Source organism: Dendrobates tinctorius, unplaced genomic scaffold, assembly GCF_039654945.1.
Source record: "Dendrobates tinctorius isolate UK_male_01 unplaced genomic scaffold, ASM3965494v1 ptg000007l, whole genome shotgun sequence".
NCBI lineage: Eukaryota > Metazoa > Chordata > Amphibia > Anura > Dendrobatidae > Dendrobates > Dendrobates tinctorius.
In genome coordinates, this window is record NW_027361675.1 from 46,520,951 (window position 1) to 46,538,047 (window position 17,097).

The 17,097-nt window shown below is 47.2% G+C and overlaps 1 protein-coding gene across 5 annotated transcripts in view; it reads left to right on the top strand.

Moving 5' to 3' along the window:
- Positions 1-17,097, top strand: part of TRIM37 (tripartite motif containing 37) — a 198,214-nt gene that overhangs the window by 125,625 nt on the left and 55,492 nt on the right. For all 5 annotated transcript variants that reach the window (XM_073574320.1, XM_073574337.1, XM_073574329.1 and 2 more), the window contains exon 19: positions 2,444-2,749. In XM_073574320.1, the coding sequence (XP_073430421.1) occupies positions 2,444-2,749 (306 nt within the window). The remainder of the gene's footprint in view (positions 1-2,443; positions 2,750-17,097) is intronic.

Consider the following 17,097-nt stretch of genomic DNA (forward strand, 5'->3'; position numbering starts at 1 on the left):
TGTTTCGGAATTGCCGCGGAAACTTCCGCAGGAATTGTGGAATTCCATTCCGCGGGAAATATGCGAGAATACTGCATTTTAATTCCCACCTATTTCCCGTGGAAAAACTAGCGATTTGCAAGCATACTTAGCTTGCAGAATGCTAGCATTTTCCAAGCGATCTGTAGCATCGCTTGGAAGACAGATTGACAGGTTGGTCACACTCGTCAAACATAGTGTTGACGAGTGTGACCAACTTTTTACTATTGAGGCTGCCTATGCAGCATCAGTAGTAAAAAGATCTAATGTTAAAAATAATAATAATAAAAATAAATAAAAAATCGTGTGTGTTTTTTTTTTTTTTTTTCTCACCTTCCGACGTCCCGCGCAGCATTCCCGATCATCGCGATGCTCCCGGCAGGTCCCGTTCCCAGTGATGCATTGCGCCAGTGACCTTTGATGACGTCTCTTGATATACTAGGCACATCAATGCATTCCAGAAAATCAAATCTATGGAAGCTATGAGCTGTGAAAGAATCCTGTAATTTACCCCAATTTGTCGCCATGCCCAGTTTTTAAAAAAACATCTTGAGCATTGGTGGGAATAAAGTTCCAGGATAATGTGTCCTGATTTTCTCCTCATGAAAACCTGTGTAGGAGGAATAATAAATTTAAGGAAACTTGTCACCCAATTCATGCTATTAATATTAAAAGGGATTATGGCAGAGAGAAACCAGCCAGACATCGCATCTGATTAGACAGCCGAGGCACATAGCCCCAGCTAGCTTTTAAAAGTAAAATAGAATATGAAGAAAAGGTAGGTACAAAAATTGTATTACGTTTTAGCAAGCTACACACATGGTCAAAATTGTTGGTACCCCTCGATTAATGACAGAAAAACCCACAATGGTCATAGAAATAACTTGAATCTGACACAAGTAATAAATCAAAAATCCATGATAATGAACAAATCAAAGTCAGACATTGCTTTTCAACCATGCTTCCACAGAATTTAAAAAAAAATAAAACTCATGAAATAGAGCTGGACAGATATGATGGTACCCCTGAAAATAATGTGACAAAATGGACATGTTAAATCAAGGTTTGTCCACTAATTAGCATCACAGGTGTCTGCAATCTTGGAATCAGTGAGTGAGCCTGTATATGGGGCTACAGATACTCACTGTGCTGTTTGGTGGCATGGTGTGTGTCACACTCAACGTGAACCAGAGGAAGCGAAGGAAAGTGTTGTCTCAGGAGATTAGAAAATTATAGACAAACATGTTAAAGGGAATCTGTCGCCTATTTTTTGTGATAACATGTAAAGATGATATTCAATTTAGTGTCACATAAGCATTATAGCAGTACTTTTGATACCCCCTGACTCCCCACCTTTGATGCATAAATACCATTTTTAGCTCTCCTGCGATGTAAATCACCGCGGCCCGATGGGTGGGGCTTATTCTTCTCTCACCCCCCTCCTCAGCTTGCTGTACGTATTGTGATCTGTGAATATCACAGATCCTGTAGAGTTTCCACGCGTGCGCATTGAAATGTCCTCCCGGGCGTGTGGGCAAAGCATAAAATCATTATTGCGCATGCGCCGGCATACGCAATTACGTTCTATGGCCTGAAAGTATTGTGATATCAGCTCTGTGTACTCAGACGGAAAAATGAAGCATTTCAAGACAAGAACACTGTCCCTACTGTGAAACATGGAGGAAGCTCTGTTATTTTCTGGGGCTGCTTTGCTGCATCTGGCGCAGGGTGCAGGATACAATCAAATCTCAAGACTATCAAGGGATTCTAAAGATAAATGTGCTGCCTGGTCTCAGTCGCAGGTCATGTGTCTTGCAACTGGATAATGACCCAAAACACATAGCTAGAAACACCCAAGAATGGCAATGAGGAAAACATTGGGATATTCTGAAGTGACCTATGAGCCCTGACCTAAATCCTATTGAGTATCTTTGGAAAGAGCTGAAAATGCCATCTGGAAAAGGCAACCTTCAAACACGAGACAACTGGAGCAGTTTGCTCTTGAGGAGTGGGCCAAAATACCTGTCAAGAGGTGCAGAAGTCTCATAGACAGTTACAGGAATCGTTTCATTGCAGTGATTGCCTCAAAAGGATGTGCAACAAAATATTAAGTTAAGGGTGCCGTCATTTCTGTCCAGGCCTTTTTCATGAGTTTTTTATTTTTTTTTTTATTTCTTTGCTTTTCCAGCATTCTTCCTATGTCTGATTTTCATTTGTTCATTTTCATATGTTTTTTGATTTATTCAAGTTATTTCTGTGACCATTGTTGGTTTTTCTGTCATTAAAGAGGGGTACAAACGATTTTGACCACGTGTGCACATTTTGAAAAAGTGAACTTGCTCTTTACTGTCGTAAATTTTGTTCAACTGTAAATGTTCTAATGACATCATTCTAACATATCATACTACTTTGCTTATGCTTTCAGCATCCTGTTCTCGTAAAGACAGAGACATGCGAACACAACAGACATCTTGGCGTGTGTCTCCAGATTTGAAGATGCTGAAGAGGTACAAGTCTCAGGTCCTTGAGGTTCGCAGCAAGCTTTCTGCCGTGAAGAGCCAGATATGTGAAGTCAGGAGCAGTAGCGCTGGGCCTAATGAAGGACAGACAAATGGCCCCGGGGAGCTGGATACTTTAGCAATGGGAAATGGGGAAGGATGCAGCAAGTTACAAGAACTTGGAATGGAGTTGCTTAGAAAATCTAATTTTGCAAGCTGTTATGTGAGAAACAGTAAGTCTGAAATTGCTATACAGAATGTTAGTATTCATGTTCAAAGATGTACAGCATTGGCATATAAAAGTTTGGGCACCCCTGGACAAAATTGCTGAACAGTTAAGCAAGTTGAAGATACATTTTTGTTAAAGGCCTAAAGTTAAAGATGACACATTTCCTTTGTGTTTTAAGAAAACAATATATTTTTTCATCTTTTCCATTTTCAAAATTGCAAAAAGGAAAGTGGGCAGATGCAAAGTTTTGGCATCCTGCATGGTTAGTACCCAGTAGCACTCCTTTTGAAAGTATCACAGTTTGTAAACAATTTTTTTAAAGCCAGCCAAGAGTCTTTCAATTGTTTGACAGATTTTCATCCATTATTCCTTAGAAAATTCTACCAGTTCTGTGAGATTACTCGGTTGTGTTGCATGCAATGTTATTTTGAAGTCTAGCCACAGATTTTCAATGATGATCAAATCCGGGTACTGTGAGGGCCATTGTAAAACCTTCAGCTTGTGCCTTTTTCAGGTAGTCTGTTGTGGATTTTGACTTTTGTTTTAGGATCATTATCCATTTGTAGAAGCCATCCATTTTATTCGGTCGTCCATGACAGCACCACCTGAGAGAGGGGATCCGCCCTCCAGGAACAGGAAATCCTACAGATACATAAGGGCGGCACCTCTCCCACGCATCAGTTGGTTTCCTGTTCCTGGAGAACAGGATTCCCTACAGATCATGCCATCATGGATGAAGGAATCCCCAGGCCGGCTGTCCGACTCAGGTAGCAGGGGGGGGGTCTCCTACCTCGGGCAGTGCGGAGTCCCCTGGAAGCGCCACGGTGGCCCGGGTAGGGTTCCACGTCAGTGTGCGGGGCAGGTGGGAGCGGGGTCCGGCGGATGCCCGTCTCCTGGGCCGGAGCCGGCGGGTAAGTATGGATCCTCCCCCCGGTCCTTGGTCCTGCTGGCGCGGTCTCCCTTTGTCCGGGCCGCGGTCGGGGGGTGCGGCTGTGCCTCGGTGGCGTGCAGAGAGCGCTGTGCGGGGTCGGGCGCCGCCATGGCGCTGGTGGCCTGCGCATCCCCTCAGACCGGAAGTGACGCAGTCGGCGGGGCCAGTAGCGCCGGACAGGAAGTCGGATGCCGGCCGGCTTTTTCTCCCCGTGTGTTGCCAAGGCGCAGAGCGGCGGGGGCGGCACACGGGGGAAGTACCCATGGACGTCGGAGGGAAGGGGGACGAGAATCAGCCCTTTGGCCATGACACCTGTGAACCCGGATTGCCGGGGGGAAGAAAAGGGCACAGAACCACTGTGTTTTCCTCCTATAGGGGAAGAAATGCACTGACAAGGCAAAAAACAGGGAATGCGCCCTTTGCAAATGCCCCTTGCCGGATGCCTACCCTAAAAGGCTGTGCCAGTCATGCATACGGCAGACGGTAAAAAAAAAAAGTGGGGGCGTAGTCCCAAGAAATTACCAGGCATACTTCCTTACTCTGTCCCCCCTCCTGTGGGTGGCGGAAGAAACCCCTGACTTCACTACAAGTCTAAGGGAAATTATCAGGATGGAGGTTAAAGCCCTAAAATCCGTACCCCAGAGGGAGTCGTCTAGGAAGAGAAAGAGAGCAAGTTTTTCAGGGTCAGGCTCTTCAGCTGACCCTAGAGGGGTCCTCAGAGCCCTCCACCTCTGCGTCTTTGTCCTCTTCAGAGGAAGACGCCAGTCGTTTCTGCCTAGGTCTGGAACAAGTGGACAAACTAGTCAAGGCAGTCAGGGCTACCATGGGGCTAACGGACACAAAACCAGAACGGTCAGCGCAGGACCTAATGTTCGGGGATTTAGACCCCAGGAAACGTAAGTCGTTCCCGTTAAACAAGGTCCAAAATTTGATTACTAGGGAATGGAGGAAACCAGAAAGGAAAGGCTCCCTACCACCAGCTTTTAAACGGCGATATCCCTTTGAGGACCCCGTGGTAAATAAATGGGACCGCCCCGAAATTGGATGCAGCAGTGGCTAAGGCATCCAAAAAATCCGCTATCCCCTTTGATGACATGGTCTCTTTAAAGGATCTGCTGGATAAAAAGGCGGACTCCTACTTGAAACACACATGGGAAATGTCAGCTGGCGCCCTGAGACCGGCAGTAGCAGCTACCTGCACAGCCAGATCTTTGACGGTCTGGCTGGACCAGCTGGAAACGCAGTTAGAGGACAGAGCCTCGAGGGACTCTATCTTGAAAACCCTACCTACCATCCAGGATGCGGCAGCCTTTTTAGTCGACGCTTCGGCAGATTCCGCAAGAATGGCGGCCAAGGCCGCAGGACTATCAAATGCAGCCCGACGGGCTGTATGGCTGAAATGCTGGCCCGGGGATATCCAGGCCAGATCCCGACTTTCCTCCATCTCGTGTGAGGGGCAATATCTATTCGGACCAGTCCTAGATGAACTCTTGGAGAAGGCTGGCGACGATAAAAAGAAATTCCCTTCCCTGCCCACCCCTTCCTATAGACGTCCCTTTGCTAGGAAGAGATTTTTTTGGCCGGTGGGAGGTAGAATATCTGCCTTCTGCCAAGCCTGGTCGCGGATCTCAAACAGTAACTGGATCCTGGGGTTGATAGCTTCAGGCCTAAAGCTAGAATTTGCCGGTGTCCCCCAGAACAGTTTTAGGGTCACCCCGCTCAGGTCTTCCCTGGCGGAACAGACTGCCCTAGAGACCGAAGTTGTTGACCTATGTCAGAAAGGAGTACTGATAAAAGTACCAGAGGCGGAGAAGGGCGAAGGCTTCTACTCCCCCCTATTTTTGGTCCGTAAACCAGATAATTCTTACAGGACCATAATCAATCTGAAGGCACTCAACAGATACATGGTCATTTGACCTTTCAAAATGGAAACTATCCGTTCCACAATAAAATTACTGTTTGAAAATTGTTTTATGGTGGTGTTGGGTTTAAAAGACGCTTATTACCATATACCCATCTATGCCTCTCATCAGCGTTTCCTTAGAGTGGCAGTTCATTTACAGCGGTCGTTACAGCATTTTCAATATGTCGCACTTCCCTTTGGTATAGCAGTCGCCCCCCCCGGTGTTCACTAAAGTTATAGCGGAGGTTATGGCCCATCTGCGGGAAGCAAACATCCTAGTAATTCCTTACCTGGATGACTTCCTTATTGTAGGCAAAACAGCAGTCCATTGTCTGGATCAATTGCAAAAAGCGAAATCAGCTCTGGAGCGGTTAGGGTGGCTATTAAGTCCCGCATACAGCCCATGAAGATCCAGCAGTTCTTGGGCTTAACCCTAGACTTGCAGAATCAGGAGTGTCGTCTTCCACCTGAAAAATTAGTTCGCCTACGTCAGCAGGTCTTGAACGCCTCCAATAGCCCTACCATGTCTCTCAGGAAAGCAATGTCCCTCCTGGGTTCTCTCTCATCCTGCATCCCCGCGGTCCGATGGGCCCAGTTCCATACAAGGGTGCTACAGGGCAAGGTTTTACGCCATCAAAAGATCCTGGTCAGTTATCTAGAAGGCCAGTTGACTCTGTCCCAACATACCTTGAGATCCCTTGAGTGGTGGCTAGACGAGAATAATCTAGCCAGAGGGGTGCCCTGGGAATATAACGTAACCCGGGTAGTCACCACAGACGCAAGCCCTACGGGTTGGGGGGCCCACATGGGGGAAATCTTGATCCAGGACCTGTGGAAATGCCATCAGTTGGGAATGTCCTCCAACCTGAAAGAGCTAACAGCCGTAGAGCAGGCAGTCAAAAACCTTTTTGTGTATCTACAGGGTCACCATGTTCGAATATCCTCCGACAATCAGGTCACCGTGGCTTACATCAACCACCAAGGTGGGACTCGTTCCAGGCCCCTGATGGAGGTAGAAGAACGGCTGTTCCAATGGGCAGAGCAACATCTCCTGTTTTTAACAGCTCTGCACATAAAAGGAAAAGAAAACACCACAGCAGACTTCCTAAGCCGCAAACTTCTAAAGCAGGGGGAATGGTCCTTAAAAATGTCCATCTTCGACCGAATCGTACAAAAATGGGGGCAGCCAGAAGTGGACCTCTTCACCACCAGAGAGAATAGGAAGGTGCCTCAGTTCTGCTCTCTAAATCCCAGGGAGAATTGTCTGGCAGTAGATGCTCTTCTTGTCTAATGGAACTTCGGGCTAGCATACGCCTTCCCTCCCCTGGCTCTACTACCCCTGGTGATGAGGAAGGTCAGGAAGGGCAAAGCGAGAATTATAGTGATCGTCCCGTTTTGGCCCAGGAGGGCATGGTTCTCATGCCTCAGGACCATGTCGGTGTCCGACCCTTGGGTCCTACCAAACATCCCAGATCTCCTATACCAGGGCCCAGTTTACCATCCTCAGGTGGCTGGCCTACATCTGACGGCGTGGATTTTGAACGGGCACTACTAAAGGAGAAAGGTTTCTCCCCGGCCCCAATTAACACCCTGCTCAAAAGCAGAAAACCGATTACAACCAAAATCTACATTAGGATCTGGAAAAGATTCCTTCAGGGCTCATAGCTGGGCAGTCCACTCCCATAGCACAGATCTTAGAGTTCTTACAAAGAGGTCTGGACATGGGACTCTCCACCAGCACCCGTAAGGTACAGGTGTCGGCTCTTTTCAACTGCAACATCGCCAGTAACTATTGGATCAATAGGTTTATTAAAGCAACAGGCAGGTCCAGACCGGTAGTGAGAAATAAATTTATGCCATGGGATCTAAACCTAGTCCTTACGGCCATGACAGAGGCCCCGTTTGAGCCTATTTCATCAGCTTCCACAAAAAACCTGTCCCTTAAAGTGGCTCTCCTGGTAGCGTTGACATCAGCCCGGAGAGTTAGTGACATCCAGGCGCTATCTAGACTTCCTCCTTACATACAATTCAGGGATGACAGGGTAATTCTTACACCTGATCCAGCATACCTGCCTAAAGTAGCCTCCAGTTTCCATAGAACTGAGGAGAGAGTTCTTCCATAAATTCCTCCCTAATCCCACGAACGATAGGAAAGGAAATTACACACTCTGGACGTTAGGAGATGTCTCCTAGAGTACCTGGCAGTTACCGACCCCTGGGAAAAAAGATAATGCCATGTTTATCTCCTATCAGGGCACTGGAAAGGGCCTTAGGGCTTCAAAAAGCTCGCTAGCGAGGTGGATTAGGGAGGCCATTTCATTGGCATACACCTCAAAAGGCAAACCGGCCCCTGGCAAGCTGAGGGCGCCTTCCACCAGGGCAATGGCAACCTCATGGGCAGAGAGATCAGAGGTCTCGATCGACCAGATATGTAAGGCAGCTACTTGGTCCTCTCCGTGCACCTTCTACAACCATTATAGACTAGACTGTGCTTCCTCAGACCTCTCCTTTGGTGTCAGGGTTCTGCAGGCGGTAGTCCCTCCCTAAAGTAATTATTACTCTCTGTAATTCTCTCAGGTGGTGCTGTCATGGACGACCGAATAAAGTTGTAGTTACTCGCCGGTTAACGGTATTTTTCGGAGTCCATGACAGCACCCGTATAGTCCCTCCCTTTAGTTTAATTTGGGTGTGCACGTCTTCCTCTTATATGTACACGGGTAATTAATAGTCGTGTAAGAGTATTGTATATAAATTATGCTATTAACCTTTGTGGTCCTCTTGTGCTCTGTAAACCAACTGATGTGTGGGAGAGGTGCCGCCCTTATGTATCTGTAGGATTTCCTGTTCCTGGAGGGCGGATCCCCTCTCTCAGGTGGTGCTGTCATGGACTCCGAAAAATACCGTTAACCGGTGAGTAACTACGACTTTTTCAACTTCAGCTTTATTACAGATTGCTATATTTGCATCAAGAATTTGTTGAAAATTTTCTTGAATCCATTCTTCTTCCTATCTGTCAAATTTTCTTCGTGCCATTGGCTGCAACACAACCCCAAAGCATTATTGATCCACCCCCATGCCTAGTGATTAGAGAGATGTTCTTTTCCTGAAATTCTGTGCCCTATTTTCACCATGTATACCTTTTGATCATTGTGACCAAAGAGTTCTAACCTTATCGGTCCCCAGGACTTGTTTCCAAGAAGCATCAGGCTTGTTTAGATGTTCTTTTACGTACTCCTAACGCTGGAGTTTATGGTGAAGACGCAGGAGAAGTTTTCTTCTGATGACTCTTTCGTGAAGGTGTTTCTGAACAGTAAAACAGTGTACCACAACTCCAGAGTTTGCTAAATCTTTCTGAAGGTCTTTTGCAGTGACAGGAGTTCTGTTTTGCCTCTCTGGCAATCTTCTATGCAGCTCTCACTGAAATTTTGCTTGGTCTTTTCGACCTTATTTTGACCTCTATTCCTGCCATTTCTTTATTACATTTCAAATTGAGAAAAGGGCAAGTTGGAAACGCTTTGCTATCTTATCGCCTTCTACTGTTTTGTGGATCGCCACCATTTTCAGAGTGCTAGGTAGGTAGGTCACCTGGCTTTTCCCAACAATAAAAGTGAATAAGCCATAACCTTAACAGGCTAATTAAGGTCTGAAAACTTGTTTAAAGCATCTGAGCACATAAATGTTTAAGGGTGCTCAAACTTTTAGATATGCCCATTTTCTTTTTTGGTAATTGTTAAAATGTAAAAGGTGAAACTTTGCTTTAAAATACAAAGGGAATGTGTCATCTTTAACGTTAACCCTTTTAGAAATCATTTAACTTTCAACCTGCTTAACTGTTAACAATAACAGTAATTCTAACCAGGGGTGCCCAAACTTTTACTTGTCACTGTATACCTGAGATGCTCAGTCCATCTTTCTATCCGTTTTTAAAATCTGGGAAAAGGTATTGAATTTGTTGGCGATCATTTTTTTTCCTCCCCTCCATTATTCCTTTTCATGTACAGTATTGAGGAAAAAAAAGTACACAGTATTTGAATTCAGTGGTTTTACGTATCATGACACATACATGTTAAAAGGAAATCTGGTCTTTTTTAAAAGCTCTTAAAATTAGGTAAATGCAACATTAGATTTACAAGGACACATTACAAATTATACCTTATCATTATTTATTTACCAAAACCCAGACCAGAATGCAGAAAGTGTGTGAAAACTTAAATAAAATTATTGGATTCATAGGAATTAAGGGGGTAAATAGAAACCAGATTCTGCTAATCACTTGCCCTTAATTGACTGTTCATCAGCAAGTGTGATCACCACCATAAAATAAGTAATTTAGGCAATTTGCTGTTCTGGATTATTTGGGTGTGTTAACAGTGCCAAGGAGGAAAGTCAACTTAGAAAAGCAATTGTTGCTGGTCATCAGTCTTGGACTGGTTGTAAAGTGAATATGAAACCCATCATTCAATACTGTGAAAGATTATTCACAAGTGGAAAACATTCAAGACAGTTCACAATCTTCCCAGGAGCAGATGTCCCTTCGATTTTCAATGAATGTCAGGCTGTGCAATGCTCACAGAAACTGCAAAAAAAAGTAAACCCAAGAACTACAGCTCAGATTCTAAAGGCCTAAATTTTTTCTAAAAGTCTTAGTTATCATGTTAAATGTTCAGGTTCATGACAATACAATTTGAAAAGACAGAGCAAGTATGGAAGGGTTACCAAAAAAAAAAAGCTTAATTCTAATTTTTGAACATGGCATTACAGCTAAAGTTTATAAAGTAGCAACTGAAGAAGTCACAGGATTTCTGTAACAATGTTGGGGAGACGAGGCCAGAGTAGAAATGTTTGTGCTGATATGCTCTGTTTTGGCTTTCGCTAAACATTGCATATGCCATTATGGCCAAACACCTCACGCAAACTGTCAAGCACGGTGGTGTAGGAGCGATGATTTGGGCTTGTTTTGTAGCCACATGGTTTGGAGACCTTGCTGTCATTGCTTTGACCATGAAAGCAATGACAGCACCACGGTACTCCTGATGATCTCATTGAAGTCAAAGCAGTTCATCGGGCCCTCATAGTAAAGTGTGGGAATGCAGCTTCAATGACCGGCAGTGAAGTCTCATGTCAACAGTAGTCAATAATGCAAACATCTTATTCCCCTTTGATGTTCAACCTGGATGGACGCATCATGGCACTGTCCAGGTTGTAAACCACATATCACAGAGATGGATTACAGCGTGGGACATCTTCACTTCGGACAGGTGAGGGATATGGTGGTTTCGTTTTCTTATTATTTTTTTTTTTTTTTTTTTTACAAATGTGACATCAACCCCACAAATATTACCCTACTTGCTACAGGGCAAGTGGGAAGAGCCGGGCATAGCGCCAGGATTGGCGTATCTAATATATGTGCCTTTTCTGGGGATACTGCAATTTTTAGGCTGGGGGGGCAATATTCATAGCCCATACCAGCTCTCAACTTTCTGCTTTAACTTGGCTGGTTGTCAAAAATAGGGAGGACCTCACTGTTTTTTATTTTTTTTTATTTTTTTTTATGTAAATAATTAAAAAAACAGTGTGGGGACCCCTCTATTCTTGATAACCAGCCATGATAAAGCTGACAGCTGAGGGTTGCAGCCCGTAGCTGTCAGTTTTGCCAGCAATGGTGATCAAAAATAAAACCGACCCCACGTCCTTTCTTTTTTATTTATTTATAGCGCAGGCACCTGCTCTCGCTGTTATCAGTTACATCAGGCGTAGGCTGAAAGGAGTAGTACGCTCGGCATCATCTGACGCATGTGACCGGCAGTAAACTTTTTACCACCAGTCACAGCTGCTGTCTCTCGCTGAGTGGGAACCACATTTTTCTCATCGAAGCCGCCAGTGTTTCTCGCGCTGATGACAGCGTGGGAAACACCCAATGTTTGAGGTACGGAACCCAAACAGTACCATGAACTTCCTGGAGAAGTCCGTATTCTGGGTCCATGCCTGGACTCGTGTAGCCCTCCCTGTTACCCAGGTCATAATGACCTTTATTTACCATGTACACAGATCATGTTCTTGCTGACTCTTGAAAACATTTCATATGAGATAAGAAGTATAAAATCCTTGAATCGGAGACTATAATGCTACAGCAATGTAAGAACAAATTCTAGCAAAAGAAAAGAACGTTAACCCTTCTATGGCATCCCTGGGTGGGCATGGGTTCGTTTCCCGTTCAGGGAACCAATAACAAAATATTCAGTAGTATGCTAATATACCCCCTTCATAACACAAATGTGTTTTTATATCCAACTAACTGGTTTAGTGGCCTGTGGGATTGATTTATGCTATTGTACAGACTTGCATGCAGATGTTATTGTTTTGTTTATTGCTCTACTTAGCTGTAAAAGCGCTGATATATGTATTACCTAAGCTATTGAATAATGTATGGCTGAACCTTCCATAGTGTATCATAGACCCCAGATAACCACTGCTGGCGGGGGAAGGGAGTGTCCACACTGAGGGTGGATGAGTGAAGCAGGTAGAAAGCCCTGTAATGATACGATGAATATGCTCACATTCAAAAAGTACCTTTTAGAACCTTCCGTTCATTGTCTCGCACACTGAGCTCTGCTACATCCATTAGGTCTGTGCAAGACACACTGGGGGCTTTTTGACCCTCCCCCTCCCGTCTCAGCTCTTTCTCACTACCCACTCTCTGTAGCGTGAGACTCCAGTGTGTGATCTCACCCCTCCCTCAGGAATGTGGTGATTAGCAGAAACCAGTCCTTTATCTGAAACGTGTGCTCTAGAGTTGATATCTTGACCCCAGTTGGTGTTATAGGTATGAAAGTTACATATTTGGAATGTGCTTCGATAGAGCTACCTGCCCTGTAGTTTTCTAGACTAGCTTCAGCAGAATCCAAGAAATGGATTCCTACTTCAGCGGGGCATCCCAGTACCTCGAGTTTGGACTTAAATGAAAGCCAACATCATGCTGAGTAAGATGATACTTTGTTCGTCGCTATACGAGGTTTCCTCCCCGAGATATGATACTTTTGAGTTTTCAGCACGTTAGCCTCTCTGATAAAAGAGGGGGGTCCCATAACTCAGCCCCTTCAGTGGTGTCACGACCAGGGGGTATAAGATAGTGGGAGCTCAGTTCCCAGGCGTCTTTTCCCGGGAACTCGGATACAGGCGAGGCTCTGTGATGTATCGCCCCTCCCCCTCGCACCGCATGGTCTGCTGGAAATGACTTAAGCAATTGTAAGTGCTTCTTCTTTTAATCCTTGTTATTTTGTAATCGTTTTGTACATACTTCAATTGTCTCACCTTGTAATACTTTTGTAAACACTGCCTATCTTTTTGGAGTAAAATATATAAAATTACTAGTTTCGTTTCTCCTTGCTCTATAACGTACTGTCCCGTCCTCCGAAGTGAATTACGCTACTAATTTGGGTCAGCTTCGGACCCGTTATTAGGAAATCGGAGCTGGTGGCAGCGAAGTGTGTTCTGGGCTTGTTGGGCAAAGCGGAACGGGTTTGATAAGCGTATTGCCTGGCTGCGGCTAGGAGTAGTTATATTTCCCTCGCTGCAGCATGCCTAACAGCAGGACACATCCAGGCGGCCTGTCCGGCGACTACTTATCCTAGGTGCAGTTCCCTGACTGAGGGTAAAGGGGTGTGCCAGAGAGCTGTGAGTTCTAAACCGGAACTGGAAAGCGTGATATACATAAATTACTGCAGTTGGTGACATATTGTTGGCAGAGATTGGATAACAAAAAAAAAAAATTCCCCCTGCGATAGATTTGTAGGGTATATATACTGGTTTTCATCACATTTTGGTGGCAGCGTGGTGGGATAATAGAGCATTAGTGATCTTGTCTGAGCAATCATTCCTCTCACTAAAAACTTGCACGGTTCTTGCGCGGACCCTGCAGCAAAAGTTTTGAAGAACTGACTCACTGTTTATTAGTACTGAGACAATTGTGTGTACTTGCGATTACCCCCTCTCTTTCTCTTTTATTTTTCTCCTTCGTCTCATTGGGGGACAGAGAGACTGTGGGTGTGTGCTACTGCCGTCTGGAGGCTGACACTAAGTATACAAAAAACAAGTTGGCTCCTCCGCCGCAAACACCCTCGCCCCGATAGCGGGCGGAAACCAGTTTTTGCTTAGTGTCTGGTGGAGGCACACGCAGTCTGGGTCTCTCCAGACTATTTTTTTTTTTTTTATATTTTCTCGCTTTGAAGAGGAGACAGGGGCGACGTACCCTATTGAAAGGGTCCGATCTCCCCAAAACATCAACGGGCGAGCACGCGCGAGTATCGCCTCCGCGTATCCTTTCCCGCACCGAGGGATATCTCTGGGACTTTTCCCCAGACATCTCTCTTTTTTATTTTTTAAGAAGATATGACGGGCAACGCATCCTATTGAAAGGATCCGATTTCCCCAAACCAGCAACGGGCGACCACGTGCGAGTGTCCCTCCACGTTTCCTCTCCCGCGACGTGGGACATTATGCCAGACTTATCCCTGTCCACCCCTAGGTAGTGAAACCATGGGCTTGCACAGAGGCACAAGACTAGTCTGTGCGCCCCCACTGCTCCACCAGCGCATGACGGCGGTGCTGCATGGCGGCGGACGGTCCCTCTCCTCGCCCAGACAAGGCGGACGGAGCTAGGGTGCCTGCACCGTCCGAAGATGGATTAACTCATGACTGGGAGGGCCCCTGGGCAGCGAGTGGCTCCAGGCTAGCGCCGGCTTAGGGAAGAGAAGCAGGTCATCACAATCCATATGCCCCAGCAACTCAGGTGCTGGAGCCGCAGAGTTACCATAGGGCTGTGATCAGCAGCCATCTCCCTCCTTCCTCTCTCCTCCCCGCTTCCTTCCTCCTCCCTCCCTCCTTCCTCCCTCCCTCCTTCCTCCCTCCCTCCCTCCTTCCTCCCTCCCTCCTTCCTCCCTCCCTCCTTCCTCCCTCCCTCCTTCCTCCCTCCCATACCTGTAGTCCAGGGTGCGTGGAGGCCCCGCGCGGGGCATAATGGTTTTGCCAAGATTCCCCAGCTGGGGAAGGAGGGCGCCTCAGGGCGGTACCGGGGGAGCACGAGGATAGCGCGCCCATGCTCGGGCGGGTAGTGTCAAATTTAGCCCGCGGCTTCGGCCTAGGCCGTGGGGGGAAGGCCCACCCCCCCGGCGTGACGTCAGATCCGGGGCGGGCGCTGGATTAAATCGAGGCCCCGTGTTCAGAACAGGGTAGGCCGCGATCAGGAGAGCATCGCAGCCTACCCAGAGAGGAAGGAACAGCAGGATCAGGAGCGCGGGGAGACAGCCGGAGCCGGGTAAGTGCGACCCCCGTCCCGGAGCCACACTAGGGCAAGTTATCCTCCTTCTCCTCATTCCCCCTTATGCTTTAAACAAAAAAGAGAAAAAAAAAAAAAAAGGGAAAAGAGAGAAAATTGGCCTTTTTTCTGCAGTATGCCTGGCAAAGGGAAAAAGCACATGTCCTTTTATACTGCATGCGTTTCCTGTGGGGTTGTGTTCCCGCGAGCGCAGATTATTAAGTTATGTGAAACCTGTAGTTCCGAACGCGCCCAGGAGCCCTCCCCTCCAACGGAGCCCAGGGGTTCGGACCCCCCGGAATGGGCGTTATCACTTTCTCGGTCTATGGTTTCGCTTACGAAGGCGATTGACACCCTTCAGGCCCCAGGTAAGGGGTAGAGACGACGACTCACCTGTTTGGGAGGGTTCATCCACCTCACAAGAGCCGCCGGCCTGCAGGGGCCGCACTCTCTCTAAGCAGACGTACAGGGAGAGATCCCATATGGCGTCTCCGGGCCCCTCCGGTGCTTCGGCATCCGTGAGTGCGGCGTCTCGCTCACCGTCACCATTGTCTGGGAGCGAGGAGAGTTCGGATGAGGACATGCAGGAATCCTTGGACCTGGATACCCCGGGGTGTCGGGAGACGGTAGACAGTCTCATTGAGGCTGTCAAGCAGACTCTAGGTATTGAGGAGGATGTCTCCCTAACCGCAGGGCATAAAATATCTTTTAAAAGGGCCAGGCGACCACATAGGGTGTTTAGCACTCATCCAGAATTCGAGGACATGGTGCAACGGCACAGGGACGTCCAGACAAGCGTTTTTCGGGACAAAAAACGCAAGAGACGAAATACCCGTTTGCACCAGAGCTCTGTAAGAGATGGGCGGAATCTCCAATTGTGGATCCCCCAGTGTCACGCCTGGCCTCAAGATCGTTGTTGTCAGTGCCTAGTGGTTCTTCTATTAAGGACCCCACGGATCGGCTCATAGAAGGTTTAGCCTGCTCAGTGTATGAGGCATCGGGATCAGCGCTTTTGCCTTCATTCGTGGCAACATGGGTGGCCAAGGCCATGATGTCATGGTCAGAGTCGTTGAATAAAGTCCTGCAAGATAGAGACTTGCCGATAGAGGTATCTGAGATGGCAAATCAGATCGCGATGGCGGGTGACTATCTAATTAATGCATCATTGGATGCGGCTAATTGCGCGGCACTAGCGGCGGCAAACGCTATCGCCATTAGGAGAGCCTTGTGGCTAAGGCTATGGCGGGCTGATTCAATTTCTAAGAAATCGTTAACGTCCCTGCCATATCAGGGTAACCGATTATTTGGAGAGAAATTAGACAAACTCATTTCGAATGCCACAGGGGGAAAGAGCAGCTTTGTCCCACAGCAGAAGAGTAGACTGCCTTTTCGTCAACCGCAGGCGCGCTTTCGAGCATTTCGCACCCCCGGATGGGCAACAGCGGCCAGTTCTACCGCCCCAGCTCGCTATAACCAAGACAGAGAGCGCCAGGTCACGTATAAAGCCAACCCGCTGGGGAGGATGCGGGGCCGACCACCCAGGTCAAGGGGGGCCAGGTCCCAGAGGCCCTCAGCAAAATGACTCGAGGCATCAGGTACCCGAAGACAGCAGAGTAGGCGGTCGTCTGCTCAAGTTCCGCCACGTCTGGGTCAAGGTGGCACACGACGCATGGGTGGCGGAATTAGTGTCATCCGGGTACAAAATAGAGTTTATCGGACATCCTCCAAGACGATTTTTTCTTTCCCGGCTTCCCAAATCGGAATCCCGGGCAGAAGCGTTGCTAGGAGCCATCAGGATTCTTCAGTGCAACGGGGTCATTGTCCCGGTACCAGAGGGCGAAAAGGCTCAAGGATTTTATTCCAACCTGTTCGCGGTCCCCAAGAAGGACTGAACAGTAAGACCGGTTCTGGACCTAAAACTCCTAAACAGGTTCATCAGAGTCAGGCACTTTCAGATGGAATCCCTCCGGTCAGTGATATCGGCCATGGAGCAGGGAGAATATTTGGCCTCAATCGATGTCCAGGATGCCTACCTGCACATCCCTATTTTTCCCCCGCATCAGAAGTTCCTTCGGTTTGCAATCAATGGCCAGCATTTTCAATTTGTGGCTCTGCCGGTCGGGTTAGCCACGGCTCCCAGGGTATTCACGAAGGTAATGGCGGTCATCATGGCCATTCTTCATTCTCGGGGCATAGTGGTTTTGC